Genomic DNA, 18904 nt, shown 5'->3' with positions numbered 1-18904 from the left:
ATGCTGAGCACAGTGGATAGAGTCTCCTGGGTCGCCGTATTATTTCATACAATAACCAGAGCGGACTGGGCAGACATGACAGGAGAAGTAAACAAGGAACCCAATCAGCTCAGGAACCCTTCAGGAGTGTACCTCTCATCCGCTTGTTGTAAATTCACTGCCTTGGCTGCCTCATCTGCCTATATTAATATGCAATTTGGCCTCATCTGATGCACAGTCCATCTGTGCCAGGGGGGGATGCGGGTCGCGTTGTGGAAATAAAAATGCCAGGATGACTTATAGCGAGACACGAAGCCTGCTCAACACCTAGTGAGTGAATGGGATCACAGCTTGACATCTCGTGTTGCCTTCTATTTGTGTGGGCGTGCATACATGTGTGTCCGTTTGTGTGTGTGTGTGTGTGTGTGTGTGTCTAGGTGTGTGTGTGCCAGTAGAGGTTGACGAGGCCGACAGATGTTCTTATTTATGGGTCACTTTACAAGTATGGTGAACATTTCTCTCCGAATTCCCTGTTGGAAAAAGGCCCATGAACACAGAGTCTGAGGAGCTTACATCATTTAGCATTTTTCTGTGTGTGCGTGTGTTAGCTGGAAAAGAGAGTTAAAGATAGACAGGACAGTGTTTAACTAATAAATAAGTTACCACTGGGCTTGTTGGGTATGCCGTTGAATAAAAAAGACTTTGGTTCAGCAGAAGCACATACACGCCTTCAAACTTTGCCTCTTTACAATGAACTCCTCGCCCTACTTTTTGAGTTGAGGTGACCCTCCCTTGAACTCGTCCACTTCTGCTTTCTCCGTAGACGCTTTCAGATAATGCATGATGTATTTCTCTTTTCTTGTCCCGTTCCTCTTTAGTTTTTTTTATCCTCTTTTTATTTCAGTTCACTTTCTTTTGTTTTGCTGGTGTCGACCTGGCTTGTCACGGTGAGGAAGAGTTCCTTAACCTCGTCGTTGCGAGATCTCTCCCCCTCTGAGAAGCGGGATAGTGCTCAGAAGTAAGGGAGAGAGTGAGAGGGGCCTTTGACGAGTCCCAATGCGATCCATTGCTGATTCCTCTCCGAGGTGTATGTGGGTTCTGTGGTTCTGTGGTCAACTGCCTCTTTTACGAGTTTCAGACCACCACTACTTGCGGTAATTATTCTTTCTCCAATTCCCTTTCCACCTCTTCTCTCTCTCTCTCTCTATCTCTCTCTCTCTCTCTCTCTCTCTCTCTCTCTCTCTCTCTCTCTCTCTCTCTCTCTCTCTCTCTCTTCTCCTTACTCTCTCTTTCTCTTCCTTACTCTCTCTTTCTCTTCCTTACTCTCTCTCTCTCTCTCTCTCTCTCTCTCTCTCTCTCTCTCTCTCTCTCTCTCTCTCTCTCTCTCTCTCTCTCTCAGACATAGGGACATCCTCCCCACCCTGTGCCTTCTGTTAGTGGTTAGTTTTATAGAGAGACAGCCCGGGGTCACGGGCTCAACTGTCTCTCTGAATTCATCTGCGATGAGGTCACAGCCTGCGCCAGTCGCGCCACCCGATGCACTCTGTTGTTTTGGACGCCATGTGCTCTCAAACCCAATGAAGTGAGAGAGAGAGAGGGGGAGGAAGGGAGAGGTACAGACAGAATGGGAGAGAGAGTTGGAGAGAGAGAGAGAGAGAGAGAGAGAGAGAGAGAGAGAAAACGCAGCGTCACAGCCATAAACTCTCTTAAGAATGCTCCCAGCATTTTCCCCTCAATGTTCCAACCTTTCAACCCGCCCCCCCCCCCCCCCCCCCCCCCCCTCCTCTCTCTCTTTCTCCACCTCATTTTTTTTCGGCCTCTCTGTGTGAGTATGTGTTTTTGACTTTTGTGTGTGTGTGTGTGTCTGCGCATGTGTGTGTGTGTCTGTGTGTCCGTGTGTGTGTTGCTCAACAGGAAAGGTCACCAGTCGTCTTATTGACTCACTCCCTCAGATTTCCTCCTCTTTTTATTCTGTCCTCCTCTGGCTTGCTGGCAGGCTGGCTGGCTGGCTGGCTGGCTGGCTGGCTGGCTGGCTGGCTGGCTGGCTGGCTGTAGCGATCCACATCCTTATCCTTCTGTCCACAGACCCCAGCTGTGTTCCCCGCCCCACCCCCTCACCCCCCCCCCCCCCCCCACACCCCTTCCCTGCACCTCTCAGTCGGTAGCATGTCGTGAAGGCCGTGCACAGCGCAGTTCGGTCATTCCGTGTTCCACCGCTCTGCTCTGTCGTTGTCGACTACGGGGGCCTCGGGCTCGGGGCTTCTGAAGGAAACGGAAGGATTTAGGATCGAAGATGCAATGAGGTCGGCGAAGCGGCACATCGCTCCTGAACTTCTAATCATGGGATCAGAGAGAGAGAGAGAGAGAGAGAGAGAGGTGAAGGGAAAAGATCCGCAAGACAGCGACGGGAGGAAACTGCTGGCAGCCAACCGAGAGTGAAGAGTTGCACTGTTTTTTGTCAGAAGTCGAAAGTTTTTGTCAGAAGCCCGGCCAGAACAATGTGCAATGAGGCAAGCTTTTTTTAATGAAGCATATTGTGGACCTTGGTTTGGAGGACATTTTTATGTCTTTTCTGGTGAACAGCCAACGCTCCTTTTGGCTCTGGCACACACCGAAGGAAGAGTGAGGAGGTAACTCGCTTCTGTTTTGTCCTCGGAGAGAGCTTCACTTTCGGTTTTGGCACGGTGCACAGAGTCATTTAAAATGGCTTGCTGATTCATTTGGACCGACTTCAGGACCAGAAAATACAGCAGGGGGGGGGGGTGTAAAAAAAAAACGAAACAAGAATGGCCTAACACTCCACAGCTCAGTGCTGGGGAGTGAGTTTGGAACGTACATCACATTTCACTTGATGGAGCTCCTGGGATGGCGGGCTGTTGATTCTCCCCATGGGGCTTCGTAAGAGAGTTAAGCCACAGCGTCAGCCACAGTCCCACCGTGCCGCTCCAGTTAGCGAGCCGGCTGGTGGGCGCCCTTCAAATGCAAGCGGGGCAGTGGCGGCGGCGGCGGGCGGCGGGCCGGCGAGGACGGGGTCAAGCGCTGTGCAGCAAAGAGGCACACGCACGTTCCCTCCACCGGGGGGAGCCGGAGATTGCCCCGGGGTTGGCTGCGGCTCAGCCGTGCCATCCAGGTGGCCATGCCGACTGCGCTCTGTTTCCATGGCAGCGGGTCTCATGCTTGCTGCTGTGCTGGCATTGGCTCAGGCCTGGTGCGTTAACTCCATCCATGAGAACCTGCTGTGGTTCTCCAAATTAATGGTAGGAGCCTTGTTGGGAGCAGTAGTTTGACTTGCACACTGTGATATGAAAGTGAATTATGGATGCGCGTGGGTATTGATTCATTTCTTTCAAGGGCATTGGAATCCCACCATGTATCTCTACCCGTTCCACACATTAAGGCTAACTACTGAAGTGCAATGCAGGAGATATCGATGCGGTGAAGCGTGGGACTAGACATTCGATATTTCTGTTTCTGCTGTAAGATTTGGACAAATTGAATCATGATTGAATCATGAAGTTGAGCACCATATTTCAAATAGACAGACCTTACCCAATAACTTTAAGCGTAACTATTTTTTTGCAAAAGATTGATTGTAAAATTATGATTTTTAACATATGATGTTGTTAATGTTCAGTACATGTGTTTTCATTTGTCCATGACACTTTTGGGTAAAACAGCAAAAATAAATGGCCAACAGGCTCACCCAGAGGCAAAAAAATAAGATTATTCTAACACACACACGCACACATTTACACACAAACATATTTTCTGCATACACTTAACTGTTTAGAATTTTGGTGCGGCTACCATCACTAGGAACACCATGCATATTTCTGTTTAAAGTCTGGCCAAGGTATCTGCTTTCCATATGAATAGGCTCCGGCATGTTTCATCTTAAGTGAAGTTCTTGTTATTTATTTCCGGGCCTCTACCTCGCCAACTCTTTTCATGTTTTTGTTCTCTCCTCCTCTCAGGAAGTTGAGCGTGAGATCTCCTTCCGGACAGAGTGTGGACTGTACTACTCCTACTACAAGCAGATGTTGCAAGCTCCGACCATAGGACAAGGTATGCTGAGCTGGTCGATACTCTCAACCATGGACAACCTGGCCTGCTTCCTGGAAGCAAATTATTAATTATCCAACGCTGCTTCGAAGCCATTCCTCCATGAAAAGGCAAAAAAACAGTCACAGGAACGATCAAGAGCTAACAACTCCACTGTGACCTGCTAATTATGTGTAATGTCCTGTAACCATTCCCAGACAATGCTAAGTCCTATCACAGGCATACTTTTCCACATTGATGAAGTCACTCCTGGGAGAGTCAGCATGCAAACGGTTTGGCCCTCTCATCTAGTTTGTCTCGCTCTCTTTCACTCTCTTTCTCTCTCTTCTCCGTTCCTTCTTTCTCTTCTCCCTCAATTCTGTATCTTTCCATGTCCATTTTTTTTTCTTCTGTCTTTGCCTCTACACTTTTCAACCAGTAAGTGGAAAAACAGTTTGTTACACGCGCAGCAATGGAAACTAACATACCTTGGGTCAAACAGTTTGAGAAAAAGGATTCGGAAAGAAAGATGACGAAAACAGGGAAGGAATCTGTGCCTAAGTGATGAATCCATTATTTTACGCCAGGATCACAGTGGATCCGATTTCAAACTGTGGGCTTACTAAAGAAAACGCCCAAGGCCTGTTCCAGGGGCCGTAGATATTGAGCTTGAGAAGTGCCGCCGTGTGAAGTACGCCCTAGTTTACCCTGGAGCTGCAAGCCTAACCCCCCAGCTTTTCTTTTCTGCAGAAATTGTAGCTACCGCACAGTTAGCTAGCATCCAAAACCATGGCTATGATATTGGTATGCCTTGAAAAAGCATTTAGCGGTGGATTTCTCAAATAATGGAGTGCTTCTCAAAATACTTCCCCATTGTTACCCAAAACACATGGCATTTGTATCGTATGGTATCACATATTAACAATCTTCTCAGCTTGTTATAGTAACAGTATTTATATTGGCGTGTAATTTCCCATGACAGCTTGAGTGGAGGACATGGAGTACAAAACTTCTCATCACCTTTAGGTTAATTGGTTTTCCCTAGAATCAAGGAAATATATATAGAAATCTTTAATTTAAATATAACTAAGATTATTTTTCATGTGTACTTCAACAGACTTGCCCTTTCTTTTAAAACTCATTACAAATCAATTTTTGTATTTGACATTTTAAAGTAACTTGCTCTTACTTAATTTTGGTTTCTGATTAGCTTTTCTGCCACCGTCCATTACTGCTATTAGGGTATAGTACCCCTGACAGTTTCCAGAAGGAGAGATCGTTCTTATGTGTTCCTTAACAAGGTTTCTTCCCTCTGGTTTTAAGGAGTTTTTCCTTGCCTTTAAAGGGATTATGGTTCAGTGTTATTACAGGTATTATCATGTGCGCCTGTGAAGCCCTTTGAGACTGAAACTGAGATGATGGTCTATGCCAAGAGAATGTACTCTATTTGACATGACTTAACCCTGCTCTCCGTGTGTGTGTGTGTGTGTGTGTGTGTGTGTGTGTGTGTGTGTGTGTGTGTGTGTGTGTGTGTGTGGGTGTGTGGGTGTGTGTGTGGGTGTGTCTACACAGGGCTCTGGGATCTGGTCCATGACAACATGACAGAGTCCAAGAGGACCATCAACCTTCTGCAGAGGATGAACATCTACCAGGAGGTCTTCCTAAGTGTGCTCTACAGAGTGCTGCCCATCGAGGTAACACATGTAATGCTAATGCTATGATATCAACTACCATACCCAAGATAAAACCACGACACAATGCTTGAATAAACTATAACAAACAATCAATAATATACTGCAATGCATTACTACTTAAAAACTGCTAAAATGTACAAAACACAATTAAAAAGTGAAAAGAAAACTACAACACGTAATACAATTCAACAATATAAAACGACAATAATGCGAGAATATAAATAATGAATACATAATGGTTATGTTAATTAGCTGTGGTAGAATTGACGTCAGTAGCGTTAAAACTGGGGCACTAAGGCGACTTTAATAGGAAACAATGGAAAAACAACAACATGTCAGCAGCTTCTTTGACGGGGTGACATTTTGGCCGCTCAATCAAATGACAAACTGATACTTAGAGCAGACTGAGATTCCGAGAGGCTCGAAAAGTGGGTGTCTTGTCAGTGGAAATGCCAGCGTGAAGTGAACTCCTTGGAAATGTCATGGGCAGCGTCTCTGCGGTGGCAGGGGGTCAGTCCTTCTCATTTTGGTTTCATTTACTGCCCAAGGGGGGAAGCGAGTGTGTGTGGGGAGCTTTTGTAACGGAGGGAGGGCTGTGTGAAATCCCAAGCGTTGTGTTAACACAACAGCTCTAATAGTTTACTCAATGCATTTTAATGATCAGTCTGTCCGGGTATTTTATCAATTTTATGCACGGGGACAATCAGACTCTGAATTAATCCACGCTGTGTGTGTGTGTGTGTGTGTGTGTGTGTGTGTGTGTGTGTGTGTGTGTGTGTGTGTGTGTGTGTGTGTGTGTGTGTGTGTGTGTGTGTGTGTGTGTGTGTGTGTGTGTGTGTGTGTGTGTGTGTGTGTGTGTGTGTGTGTTGGTGTGTGTGTGGTGTGTCATCCAGGGGTACTTGGAACCCATCTATTTCTACATCTACACAGTGTTCTCCCTCCAGGCAGTTTATGTGATCGCTCTCTATCTGACTGCCTGGCTGCTTTCCGGCACATGGCTGGCTGGGGTCCTGGCCGCTGTGTGGTACATTCTCAACAGGTGCGGGCCACCTGGCTGGATGGTATTAAACAGAAAACGTCATCATCTAAATATCATACCAAATGTAAATTGTTATGTAAAAAATTAATAATAATAATCATCTGGTAAATAGCCTTCCTGCTCTTTCATCGTTCTATTTTGTTGAATTTATTTAAAAAAAAATAGAGAACGGAAATGCAAATAATTATACACTGAGTAGAAAATGACACAGTATTGAAATGAAAATCAACACACAGACCCAAGACATATTTTAGTCAGGTTGTTATTTGTTGAGATGGTAAATCAATAATTTGTTTTTGCCCGACCCCACCCCCCGTCTAGGGTGGACACCACAAGGGTGGAGTTTACCATCTCCCTCAGAGAGAACTGGTCCATGCCCTTCCTGGCCCTGCAGGTCGCTGCCATCACATGCTACCTCAGGCCACAGCTCTCAGCACTACTGAAGGTATGCACGCTATCGGTGTTCCACACACCCTCTCACACAACCAATCGCTCTCTCCCAGACACCCTTTCACATCCTCTCTCTCTCTCTCTCTCGCTCTCTCTCGCTCTCTCTCGCTCTCGCTCTCTGTATCCCTCTCTTTCTCACTCCCTCTAACACACCCACTCTCCAATCTCCATATCCGTTTCTCTCTAACTGACTCTATCTCTCTCTCCCACAGACAGTTTTTTCTCTCACATTCTCGCTCTCTTTCTCTTTCTCTCTCTCTCTCTCTCTCTCTCTCTCTCTCTCTCTCTCTCTCTCTCTCTCTCTCTCTCTCTCTCTCTCTCTCTCTCTCTCTCTCTCTCTCTCTCTCTCTCTCTCTCTCAAACTATCTCACAGAAATGCATTTAGGGAAAGTGAAATTGTCGCGTTGATCGATGCCAATTGACTCATGCTCCTAAATAATGAGCCGCTCAATAAGGGGCCACCTTGTAGCACGTCACAGGGGACCGCCCGACGACTGGGGCTGACTACAGCTGGCTAATGACTTGGATAAGCATCTGTGTGTGTGTGTGTGTGTGTGTGTGTGTGTGTGTGTGTGTGTGTGTGTGTGTGTGTGTGTGTGTGTGTGTGTGTGTGTGTGTGTGTGTGTGTGTGTGTGTGTGTGTGTGTGTGTGTGTGTGTGTGTGTGTGTGTGTGTGTGTGTGTGTGTGGGCAAACAAGTCAGAAAACGTGGGTTTGTAAAGTGTGTGTCTTATTTTGTCTGTGTGTGTGTTGTGAGTACGTCTGTGTGAGTGTGTATGTGTGCATGCGTGCGTTTGTGTGTGTGCATACGTATGTGTGTGTATGTCTGTGTGCATTTGGCCTGTGTGTGTATTTGTACGTGTTTGTGTGTGTGTGTGTGTGTGTCCATGTGCAATGCACACGTGTCGTGTGAGTTATTCTGTGGATGTGTCTTCTCCCCAGCGAGTGATGGTGTGGCTGGTGTTTGTGACCAGCGTCTGCTTCTGCCTCACCTGGCAGTTCAACCAGTTCATCCTGCTGGTCCAGGCACTGGTTCTCTTCTCCATGGATGCCCTGGACCTCATCTCAGCCAGACAAGTACGACAGTACGGCACTAGTCAACAAGGCTGGTGTTAACCTTCTGCTGCTTCCATATGCTGCCCAGGAATGTTTGATTCCAGTAGGAAGAGGAGAAAACTTCTTGGGCTGATGTTTGGCAGACTGTCAAGAGAACACGGTTACAACTTACAAGTTTCCCCAGTCTGGGTATCCAATAAGACAGCTTGTCTTTCTTTGTGGTTGATATTTTGCTATATTGAAAAGTTAAAAAAATGTAAAGTTTGTTGCCTCACCGTTTGCTGAATATATTTTGTTTGCAGTAGATTTGTATACACCGTATCAGTTCATGCACAAAGTTTCATTCTGTCGCAACGTTTTGCATAAAGACAGTGATTGCTGTTTTGTTGGAGACAGCAATTTGAAGAAAGCACTGCTCTTCTCTTGAACATATTCCTACTTCTGATTGCTTGAATGTGTGTCTGTGTGTGTGTGTGTGTCTGTCTGTATCTGTCATGTTTGTGTGTTTGTGTATGTAAATGCATGCCTGTTTCACAAGCATGTGCGTGTGTATATGTGTGTTTGTGACTGTGTGTGTGTTTGTGTGTCTGTGCATGCGTGTGTGTTTGTGTGTGTGCGTGCGGTTGTGTGCGCAGGTGACCACACTTTACCTGGTCCAGGTGTGCAGCCTGCTGTGTGTGTGGCTCCTCCAGTTCTGCAACTCCATGATCCTGGGTTCGCTGGTCCTCAGCTTCATCATGTCCGCGCTCTTCGTCAAATACTACCAGGTGTGTGTGTGAGTGTGTTTCTGTGTTTCTGTGTTAGTTTCCCCGTTTGTGCAAAAGGAAGATGAAGTTTATACCAGACAAGGAGAGAGAGAGAGAGAGAGAGAGAGAGAGAGAGAGAGAGAGAGAGAGAGAGAGAAAAGTATTTTGAGATTCTTCACACTGGTTTGTTTTAATGGGCCACCGGGAACACACAATGGACAGGAGGCAGAAGCATACCCCTGCCCTTTTTCTTTATTTATCTTTCATAAATCGATACGCCCAGTCGCGGCCAATGAGTAATGGAGAGAGAGAGGGCGACGGAGAGAGAGACGGAGACAGCAGAGGAGTGGAAAGCCACATGGGGGTTCACCTGAATCTCAGACAAGGGAAGAAAGTGCGAGTTTTAATAGAGAGAGAGAGAGAAATGAAACGATGGGGTTGGGGAATATAGCGACAAGAAAGAGAAAATATTTGTATCCTTTCCTTGCAATGTATCCCTCATAATCCCTAAATGGACTGCATAAAGAAATGAAGAAAATAACGTTGTACAAAGATGCTTTGACAATAAAATATACTAGTTATTTCATGGAAAGTACAATTCACTATCTCACAGATTTGATTTTGAAACCATGTGTCCCTCAACAAATGGTATAAAAGGTTTTTAAAACGATGCCGTATGGCTTTCTCCTCATACTTCAAGTATCTCCTTATTCCTGAGGAATGTCCCGTCCCGCTCTCTTCCCTCCCCACCCCGCCGGACCAAACCACTTGTTGTGTTGTCCTGTCCCCAGCCCGGTCTGAAGTCAGGGGGGCTGCTGGCACGCCTGGCGAAGCTGGTCCTACACACCCTGCTGGTTCTCTCTCTCACCGGCGTCATCAACTACTTCACCAAGGTACCCCGCCTCACCACACCGCCTTCCTCACCCCTTCAGTGTGTGCGTGTGGGTGTATGTCTCTCTCTCTCTCTCTCTCTCTCTCTCTCTCTCTCTCTCTCTCTCTCTCTCTCTCTCTCATATGCTTGTTAGTTTCCCTCTCGCTCTCTGATACTTTATTTGTTTATTTCTCTCTCACTCTCATATTTTGTATCTCTCTCTCTCATGCTCTCTCTCGCACACGTCATCCCCATACTCTTGTTGGTATCTTTCCCTCTATACCTTCGCTAATTTTTAATTCAATTAAATCCAAAATAGCTTCATTGGCATGGAAAATTTACATTGCCAAAGAAATGAATCTGAAAAACGTGAAAATGAAAAATAAAAATGATACAATACAATAACAGTAAGGCAAAAAAAAGGCATCTGTCTTGTGTTGCCTCACTGCCTCTCTCCCTCTCCCTATCTAATCTCCTCTGTCTTCTCTCCCTTTATTTTATTTGCTTCACCTTCTCTTCCGCCCTTCTCGCCCTATCTTCTTTTCTATCCCTTTTTATTGGTTTACGTCTACGTATTATTCCCTTTCATGTTGGTCCGGTAGTATTACGCTCATTGATGGTCAATATCTGTTTTTGTGTGTGTGTGTGTGTGTGTGTGTGTGTGTGTGTGTGTGTGTGTGTGTGTGTGTGTGTGTGTGTGTGTGTGTGTGTGTGTGTGTGTGTGTGTGTGTGTGTGTGTGTGTGTGTGTGTGTGTGTGTGTGTGTGTGTGTGTGTGTGTGTGTGTGTGTGTTTGCAGAAAGCTCTTCAAGTCAGATCAGACGAACACATCTTTAAATTCATCAAGTCCAAGTTTGGCCTGGGTCCGACACGGTATTTGCGCACACACACACGCACACAAACACGCACACACACACGCACCCATACACACACACATGCAAACACACACTCACACACATACAAACCCACACGCACACACACACACATGCAAACACACACACACACACACACACACACACACACACACACACACACGCACACACAAACCTACACACAACAAACGCATCTACACTGACAAACCCCAACACTACTTCAACCTCTCACCACTAACATCCAACCCCTGTATGTCAACATCCACCCCCAAATCAGGCCCTCCTCCACCCCCTCCCCACCGGCCACATACCCCCACGATCGCCCGCTCTTCACCCCAGCCCTCAGCTCTCTCTCTCCCGACACGTTTACCACCAGAGACACCATCTTCCCCTCCCCCTTCATCCCCCTGCAAAGCGTTAGCCTGAATAATAGATGTTAGGCTAATGCTAGCGGACTGCCCATCGATCTATGGCACGGAAAGGCATTTTCTGTGTGTGTGTGTGTGTGTGTGTGTTTGTGTGTGTGTGTGTATGCCCACTAGAGCATGGACAGCATCTACCGCGGTAAGGGCAGCAGAGAGGGTAAACAACAGCATTTCATGGCACCAAACAGCAAAAAACAACAACTCCCGTTCCATCTCCAGCTCCTCCTCGTCCTCCTCCTCCTCTTCCTCCTCACTGATACATTATTTAACAAGCGAAGCCCCCGTGGAAAACCCTGCTTACTCTTTACACCCTCAGCGCCCTCGCACTCGCCCTGCCTTTCCTTTTATTACATTTCCTTCACTCGCTTTCACGGTTCAGTTGTTATTATTGTTGTTTCCGTTGTTTTGCAGTGGATTATGCTTTCTTCAATCGGACCACGTCCGTTTTTATTCCTCATTGTGCATCCCCTCCCCTCCTCCTTCCCCTGTATTGTTCTATTTTTTAATATCCCCAACCCAGCTGCCTTCGTGTGTGTGTGTGTGTGTGTGTGTGTGTGTGTGTGTGTGTGTGTGTGTGTGTGTGTGTGTGTGTGTGTGTGTGTGTGTGTGTGTGTGTGTGTGTGTGTGTGTGTGTGTGTGTGTGTGTGTGGGTAGGGGGAGTGCGTTGCAATTGTATTGTTTTTAATCGATGTACATTATTTATTCAGTAGGTTCATCCCTTACCTTGGCCCGGTTAGAAGGCAGCCATTATTCACTTTAATTGTATTCCATCTCTCTCTGTGTCTCGGTCTCTCTTTCTCTCTATTAAAGCCCTGTGTCCTAAATGTCTTGTTTTTACTCTTCCCACACACATACACACACACACACACACACACACACACACACACACACACACACACACCCTTCCCTACAGGGACTTCGACGCCAGCCTTTATCTGTGCGAGGACGCATTCGGCCCGTTACCCATGGATACGCTGGAGCGTCTGGGAGGGACTCTGCTGCTGTACCCCTACGTTCTCACCATGGGGGGACTGATTGCCGTGCTTGCCGTGGTCGCCCTACGCAACCTCAGGTACGTTCGGGGGGGGGGGGAAGGAAGGGGTCTTGTGTTTTCCAGCATGGGAAATTTCAAACACACACACAATCAGCCGCAGCGTATACTATACAGGCTATTATACTTTCTGTCTGATTAGACTGCACTGCAAATCTATTGGTTGGCGCGTTGCGTCAAAGGCTGTAAGATGTGGTCGGCTCAATGTTTAAATGATTGCAACTTTGAAGCGAGTGCTCTCCATGGCAACTCGTCTCGAGGTTGGGCGTTGGATTCTCTCTAAAGATTCTAATGGCTGTGCACCCTAGCCTGAGTACGCATTGATTCTGCTACAATGATTACCTACAACTTAAAGGTATGACTTTCCTTGCACACTGTGGCTGTCTGCCAGGACCTGTTGCCTGGTACAGCCCTCTCTCACACACTGCCTCCCCCCGAAAGACGAAAGGAACTCTGCATGGCACTTTGCAGGGATAACTTCTAATGGCTTCTATTGGGCAAGGCAACCAGAAGGCTCTGTGTCTTGTGTTACGATTCAGGGGGTTCAAAGTCAAGTTAGGGAACTGGGCACTTTTAGACAAATTTAAGACCACTATTCGACTCTTCGACTTTCTGACAATGGTCGGCAGAGGAAAACAGAGCAGAGTGAGACAGAACCACTCAGCGTAACTCCCACCCAAGTTAACACCGATGCTAGTAACCATACGCGTTCATTATATTTACCCAAAAAGGAAAAAAAACTCCACCACGAATTGCTTCCTCTTTTTGTTCGGCTACTATTATTTCCCAGACAAGTGGTGCAAGGGAATTCACAGCCAACGAACAAGCCAAGGCAGCCAATTAGAGCGGAATCTGGTGCTAAATATCGAGATGTTCCGGTTCTTTAAGACGCAACGTCAAGCCGTGACCCCTTCGGAGGACCGAGCGCGTCCAGCGTCGGGCGGACCTTTTTTCTACCCAGTGAACCTTGCTACCCGTCTCACCCAGCACCGCCTGCCCTCCCACGGGAGAACCCCCGGAGCACGGAGCGCTGGCTGTTGGCGCCGTGCGTAGGCGGGAGAGGAGGAAGAAGGTGGAAGAAATAAATAAATACATCAAACCAACGGGAGGGGAAAGTCAGCGGGCAAAGGGATATGGTTTATTACCGAATCCATTGTCTGAATCCATTTTTTTTTCTTTTTCTTTGGCGTAACCCCTGCCCCCCCGAGCCCTCTCCCCTCTCCCCGCCCAGCGTCCTGCATCTTCATCCTGTGTCTTCATCAGTGCAACAAGTTCCTGACAGGCCGACTTGTGTTTGCCCTGCGCGTACGCGGCGGCGCCGAGCAGAAGGGAATGCAGCACGGCTTATCTCCCATTAGCATGCCGGCCCGCCTGCCGCTAGTCAGGGAGAGCTGGAGACACACAAAGGGAACTAATGTGGAGCCAAATTTCAGGAATTAATTTCCTCCGTCTTGCTGCAACTTGCATGGACGCCATAGTTGGATCGCATTTGTATTCACATCTAACGACAACCACCGGCTCTGTTTCAGGGCCAGCGAGCCAGGAGGGACCTTTGGTTATGGCCCTTGGGGGTGTGTGTGTGTGTGTGTGTGTGTGTGTGTGTGTGTGTGTGTGTGTGTGTGTGTGTGTGTGTGTGTGTGTGTGTGTGTGTGTGTGTGTGTGCGTGTGCGTGTGCGTGCGTGCGTGTGTGTGTGTTAGGGATGTGTGGATTGAGGAATTAGCCCACGTGACCCGACTCTAACTGGTGGGGTCCAGGCTGGGCTAGGCTTTTCTTCTGTATTTGAGGATGATTTGCCAGCGGGTTTGTCAAAATAGGATTCTTTATATCTTGGTATCAGCTTTTGCTTGTATGCCGGCGTAATTCTTGCGTTCAAGTTTGATATTGTATTTCCCCATTATTCCCTGTCCAATGTCCTGTTCAGATTGTCTTGTTATTTGTTATCATGTTGGATAGACAGAAAAAAATCCATGTTTTACTATAGCCTAGGTCCATGCCTATTCTAGACCTAGCTCTTATTCACATGCAAATGCCTCTTTATTCAGACTGTCTGTGTTGGCCGAAATGAAGAAAGCCTTTTATTTATCAAACTTTGACTTTGCATTTTCTTATTGCGTGTTTGTGTTTGTTTCTGTATGTGTGTGTGATGTGTGCAAGTGTATTAGTGTGCTTGTGCATCTGATGTGTGTCCACGTGCATGCATGAGTTGGTGAGCCTTGCATTTATCATTGCCTGTGGGTGATCCTGAAGCTGTATCTCATGGGTGTGGGTGAACCCCATGTGTGTGTGCTTGGGTGGTATTCTATTCCATATTATGGCACTACCGACGCGACCCTCATTTGTCACCATAAGCTTTTTTGGCACCGAACACCAGTTGACCTTTTCAAGAGAGTGAGGAGCTAGCTAGTGGGTGCTCCACTCTGGCAATCTGAATTATCAGAATAATAACATGGCTGTGCCTGGAGCTAGATGGGACAGCATCACCAATCTTGGATTATGTGATGCTGTCCCACGTCGCCAACATGTTTCCGCCCGAAAGTCCTCGCAATGTCACTAGGCTAATGTCTCTTCCCATTGTGTGTGTTCTCGTGTGTGTGTGTGTGGTTGTGTGTGTATGTGCTGTCCTCAGTGGGAGCAAAGCGAAGGAGGCGTCGGTTGCGGAGGAGGAGAGGAAAGGAGGAGGCGGAGGAGGTGGAGGAGGAGAGGTGGCTGGGGCCTCAGCCATTCTAAGTCCAGACCTGGCGTACAACCTGCTACACACCTTGTTCTTCGGCCTGCTGGCGTTTAGCACCATGAGGTGAACGCATTACACACAGAGACACACACACACACACACACACACACACACACACACACACACACACACACGCACACGCACACGCGCGCGCGTTTGAGAGACATGAGTTCAGTTCCTCGGCGTTCCCCCACTAATCAGACTAATCAACGTGCAGCCCACTCAGCCGGTCGGCGTTTCTGATTTGAAGAGCAATCATCAGAAATGTTAGGGTTCTCCATAGTTCCTCCCACGCTTTAACACCACCCTGTAACTGACCCCACCTGAGCAATGCACCCCCTGCACCGACACACCCCACCCCCCCACCCTTCCACCCACCCACCCAACACCTACTAAAAACCCCATCCTGTGTCACAATCATCCAGGAGTCCTCATCCGCAACTTCCCCCCCAGCTCCCCTCTCCCCCCCCCCTCCCCCCTCCCCCCCCCCCCTCCCCCCCTCCCCCTCCCTGACCCGGTAGCCTCTTAGCTGTCCGCGTCCTCGTATCCACTTGGCAGTAGCAGTGTGGTCGCCAGGCAACCGTTACCGTAGCGAGGGAAGCACACCGACATGGAGCAGTATCGGGACAGGCCGTGCACACAGAGTGAGCGCGCGCTGGTCAGGACGGGGGGGCCCGTTTAGCAGGGCCTATTTAAACGTTATGGTGGCTCGCGGGGGACCCCCAGTCACTCTCTTTGTTCACCTCTCTTCTTTTGTTCCCCATCTGGTTTGCACACTGACTCGCTCCATATTGTTCTTTCACTCTCTCTACGACTCTCTGAAACAATCTCTCTCTCGCACACACACAAAATAGAAACATAAACACCCCAAAAATATGTTTTCCAAAATTCAGGTAGCCGTGAATAAATGTTGTGACGGGGGTGCGTTCGGGGTCACGGAACAGACTGGAAGCTCCGGCACCGAGCGGTGCTCGTGCTTTACAATGTCTTTTCTAAAAAAAAATGCGCTTCCTCTGACTTCTTCGCTTGCCGACGAGCTACTCTTGATCCCGCCCGTGGAGGTTTCACTCTGTCAGGAAGATGTCGCTTTTTTAATCCTATTGTATACACGCACAGATGTTCCGCTATCCTATCCAGTTGAGCACATTTCAGGCAACAACAAAGCGACAAAACAGAAACACACACCAACACACACCCGTATGGATTGGCACTTGATACTGCACACGTTACTGATTCTGATGCTATCTTGTGACGCAGCAAGGAAGTCTCTTTCTCTCGCGCTCTCTCTCTCCCTCTCTCTCTACCGCTCTCGCTCTCCCTTTAACCTGTTCTCTTTTGCAATGCTCCTATCTATCCTATCACACCTGCCAGAATTATTCATGCAATCACTTTTTTCCTGTTTCACTGAAGTTGTACTTTAGTGAAACACAACTAAAGTTGTAATTTAGTGAAACACAGTGAAGCACGACAGTACAATAAACAGTTATCTCATCTTGATGGATGACTCCTATCTTCTGAGGGATCTTGGTATCCAGTCTTTATTTAAAGACAATCCTCCGGGCTCTGATTGGCACACTTTGTGGAGAGCCTGAATCTCAGTGCTTATAATTTAAGATGTCAAGCAAAGCTTAACAACTCCTTAACCGTTCCCACTAAACTGCTCTCCGTTTGGATAGTGTCTCATATTCAATCATTCCGCTCACCCGTTTCTCTTTCTTCTTAGTACACGCTCATCTCCCATAATCCCTGTAAGCCTCGCAGAGTTCACAGACTCTGAAATGTTTTAACAGAATTCAAATGGAGATCAAGTTAAAATGAGATGCCCAAAGTATTTTTTTTCATTTCTTTCTAAATCCTTTGCTCTCACTGACATCTCTCTCTCTGTCTCTCTCTCTCTCTCTCTCTCTCTCTCTCTCTCTCTCTCTCTCTCTCTCTCTCTCTCTCTCTCTCTCTCTCTCTCTCTCTCTCTCTCTCTCTCTCTCTCTCTCTCTCTCTCTCTCTCTCTCTCTGTCTCTCTCTCTATCCACCAATTTCCTCTCTCACTCTAGGATGAAGTATATTTGGACGGGTCACATGTGTGCGGTGGCAACCTACAGCGTCTGTGCTCAGGAGCCTCTGACACTGGTTCTCAGGCTGATCCGATGTCACAGCAAAACCATGGTAAAAAACCACACCTGCAACATTAAACCACAACTCACGCTATGACAAAATACTCTTTGTGATACGAGACTGTAAACAAACCCCCTGTTTCAGCTGGAATTTCAACACTGTGATCATACAAAACTCCTTTTGAGCTGAGTTCTAGGAAAGAGGGAGTTCGTTATCCCCATGGTTATGACCCATGGCAACTTTGTGATACTTTCTTTGTGTCGTCGTTGTGGATGAGCATTATAATCTGCGATGTTGTATGTGAAATGCTTCTCTTACCATGAAGTTATACTAGGTAAGTGATATCTCTCTTGGAAGTCGCAATCAACATCAACCACTGCCCCAGCCAGAGCTTCACACATACACACTCACCTCGCCAGTGTTGCTTCATCGTGACGTCAAAATGTTTACTAAAGGCACTCCAATGTCACGAAAATATATGCCGTCAGAGCAGAGTGGCATGTTCACAAACTGAATGGCAGAAACTGGCAAAAACATTGGATTTATTAGGGTTTTCTTAATGTTAGGTTCACTGCCAAATTAAAGGGTAAGTTTGCCTCAAAATCAAGTTTTCACAGTTGGAAATAGCTCCCTTTCTGGGCTCACATAGTGTCCATGAACATTTGCTGTTCTTTTTTTTACTAAAATGTATAAAGTTGTTAAATGGGGGAAGGATCTGTAAAGTGATAGTTTTCCATGAGCTGCGAACCTGGGTCAAGAGCGTGTGACATGGGCTTTTTGTTTGTGAGAACACTCCTCCGCTTGTTCCTCTGGAACACAATGCGTCAGTTTTCTATGAAACCTTTATGACTGATAGCAGTTTTCCAAACTCGTAGGTGAAGGTTCTCCTGCTTAAACGGGGGGTTAAAGGGTTAAAGGGTGCTCTAGGTAAGATTTAAGATAAAGAATGGAGGGTTAACTGTTGCAAAGGCCAAAACCAACTTTCCACTATAAGTGAGGGAAATGCTCTGTGAGAATATCTATTCTGGATGAGTGTGCCTTGCTCTGTATGAGTCAATCAAGATGTTAGACAGCGCCAAGCTCATTTCTGAATCAGGGAGTACCTACCCTGATCGCTATTCCACTTCAGTCAATCCACTTCAGTCAATCCATCTCGCCTGTCAATCACATTTGCACTCAAAGCGTTATCTGAATGTCAGAGAAAGGTAGGACGGGATGGAGCATTTTCTGGGGTTGTTTATTTCCTTTTTGCCCTTTTCAACTAACTCTCTCTCTGTCTCTTTCCCTCTCTCTCTCTCGCTCTCCCCTCTCTCACTCTCGCTCTTGCTCTCTCTCTGTCTCTCTGTCTCTCTCTCTGTCTCTCTCTCCTCTCTCTCTCTCTCTCTCTCTCTCTCTGTCTATCTCTTTCTTCAATCTTACCTACAACACCCTTGATTAAGTTATTTCTGCTCATAAGAGTTTCATTCAATCATGTTTAGTCTTTACACGCTTGCCACTTGTCCACTGTCCACTGTCCAATAAACATGAGTCGATTCAGGATTGATCTAATTCAGTGGTGAGCAGTGGCAAGTAATGCTGATGAATGTCTTGAAAGTCGACCAGAGACAATACGATCAGCCATCAGTAGTGAGGCAAAAAAGGCAGCTGTCGTAACAAATTGAAAGAAATCTAAATGAACCGCTCATCTCTCAAAATAAGTTGTCATATTCATAGGGTTTCGATACAGCTCCGATCATGAAAAATATCGGAGCGATAGATCTGCAGTTGTAGTTGGTCAGTTGTTTTTATTGAAAATCAACTGAAACTATTACCAGTTACTGACTAATAAAAAACACTGCAAACC

The 18904-nt window shown here is 46.9% G+C and overlaps 1 protein-coding gene across 5 annotated transcripts in view; it reads left to right on the top strand.

Annotated features, from left to right (window-relative positions):
* dpy19l3 (dpy-19 like C-mannosyltransferase 3) overlaps positions 1-18904 on the top strand; it is a 37934-nt gene that overhangs the window by 5977 nt on the left and 13053 nt on the right. For 4 of the 5 annotated variants that reach the window (XM_060070741.1, XM_060070743.1, XM_060070742.1 and 1 more), the window contains 11 exons: positions 3954-4044; positions 5593-5714; positions 6608-6753; positions 7075-7198; positions 8144-8278; positions 8893-9024; positions 9795-9896; positions 10672-10745; positions 12083-12241; positions 14848-15015; positions 17001-17112. In XM_060070741.1, coding sequence (XP_059926724.1) covers positions 3954-4044; positions 5593-5714; positions 6608-6753; positions 7075-7198; positions 8144-8278; positions 8893-9024; positions 9795-9896; positions 10672-10745; positions 12083-12241; positions 14848-15015; positions 17001-17112 — 1365 coding nt within the window. Of the gene's footprint in view, positions 1-2100; positions 3237-3953; positions 4045-5592; positions 5715-6607; positions 6754-7074; positions 7199-8143; positions 8279-8892; positions 9025-9794; positions 9897-10671; positions 10746-12082; positions 12242-14847; positions 15016-17000; positions 17113-18904 lie in introns of those variants that run through there. The other variant, XM_060070740.1, reaches the window with a different exon arrangement.

Source organism: Gadus macrocephalus, chromosome 14 (genome assembly GCF_031168955.1).
Source record: "Gadus macrocephalus chromosome 14, ASM3116895v1".
Taxonomy (NCBI): domain Eukaryota; kingdom Metazoa; phylum Chordata; class Actinopteri; order Gadiformes; family Gadidae; genus Gadus; species Gadus macrocephalus.
The sequence above is the reverse complement of the archived record's forward strand: the minus strand, read 5'-3'. Positions and strand labels throughout refer to the sequence as shown.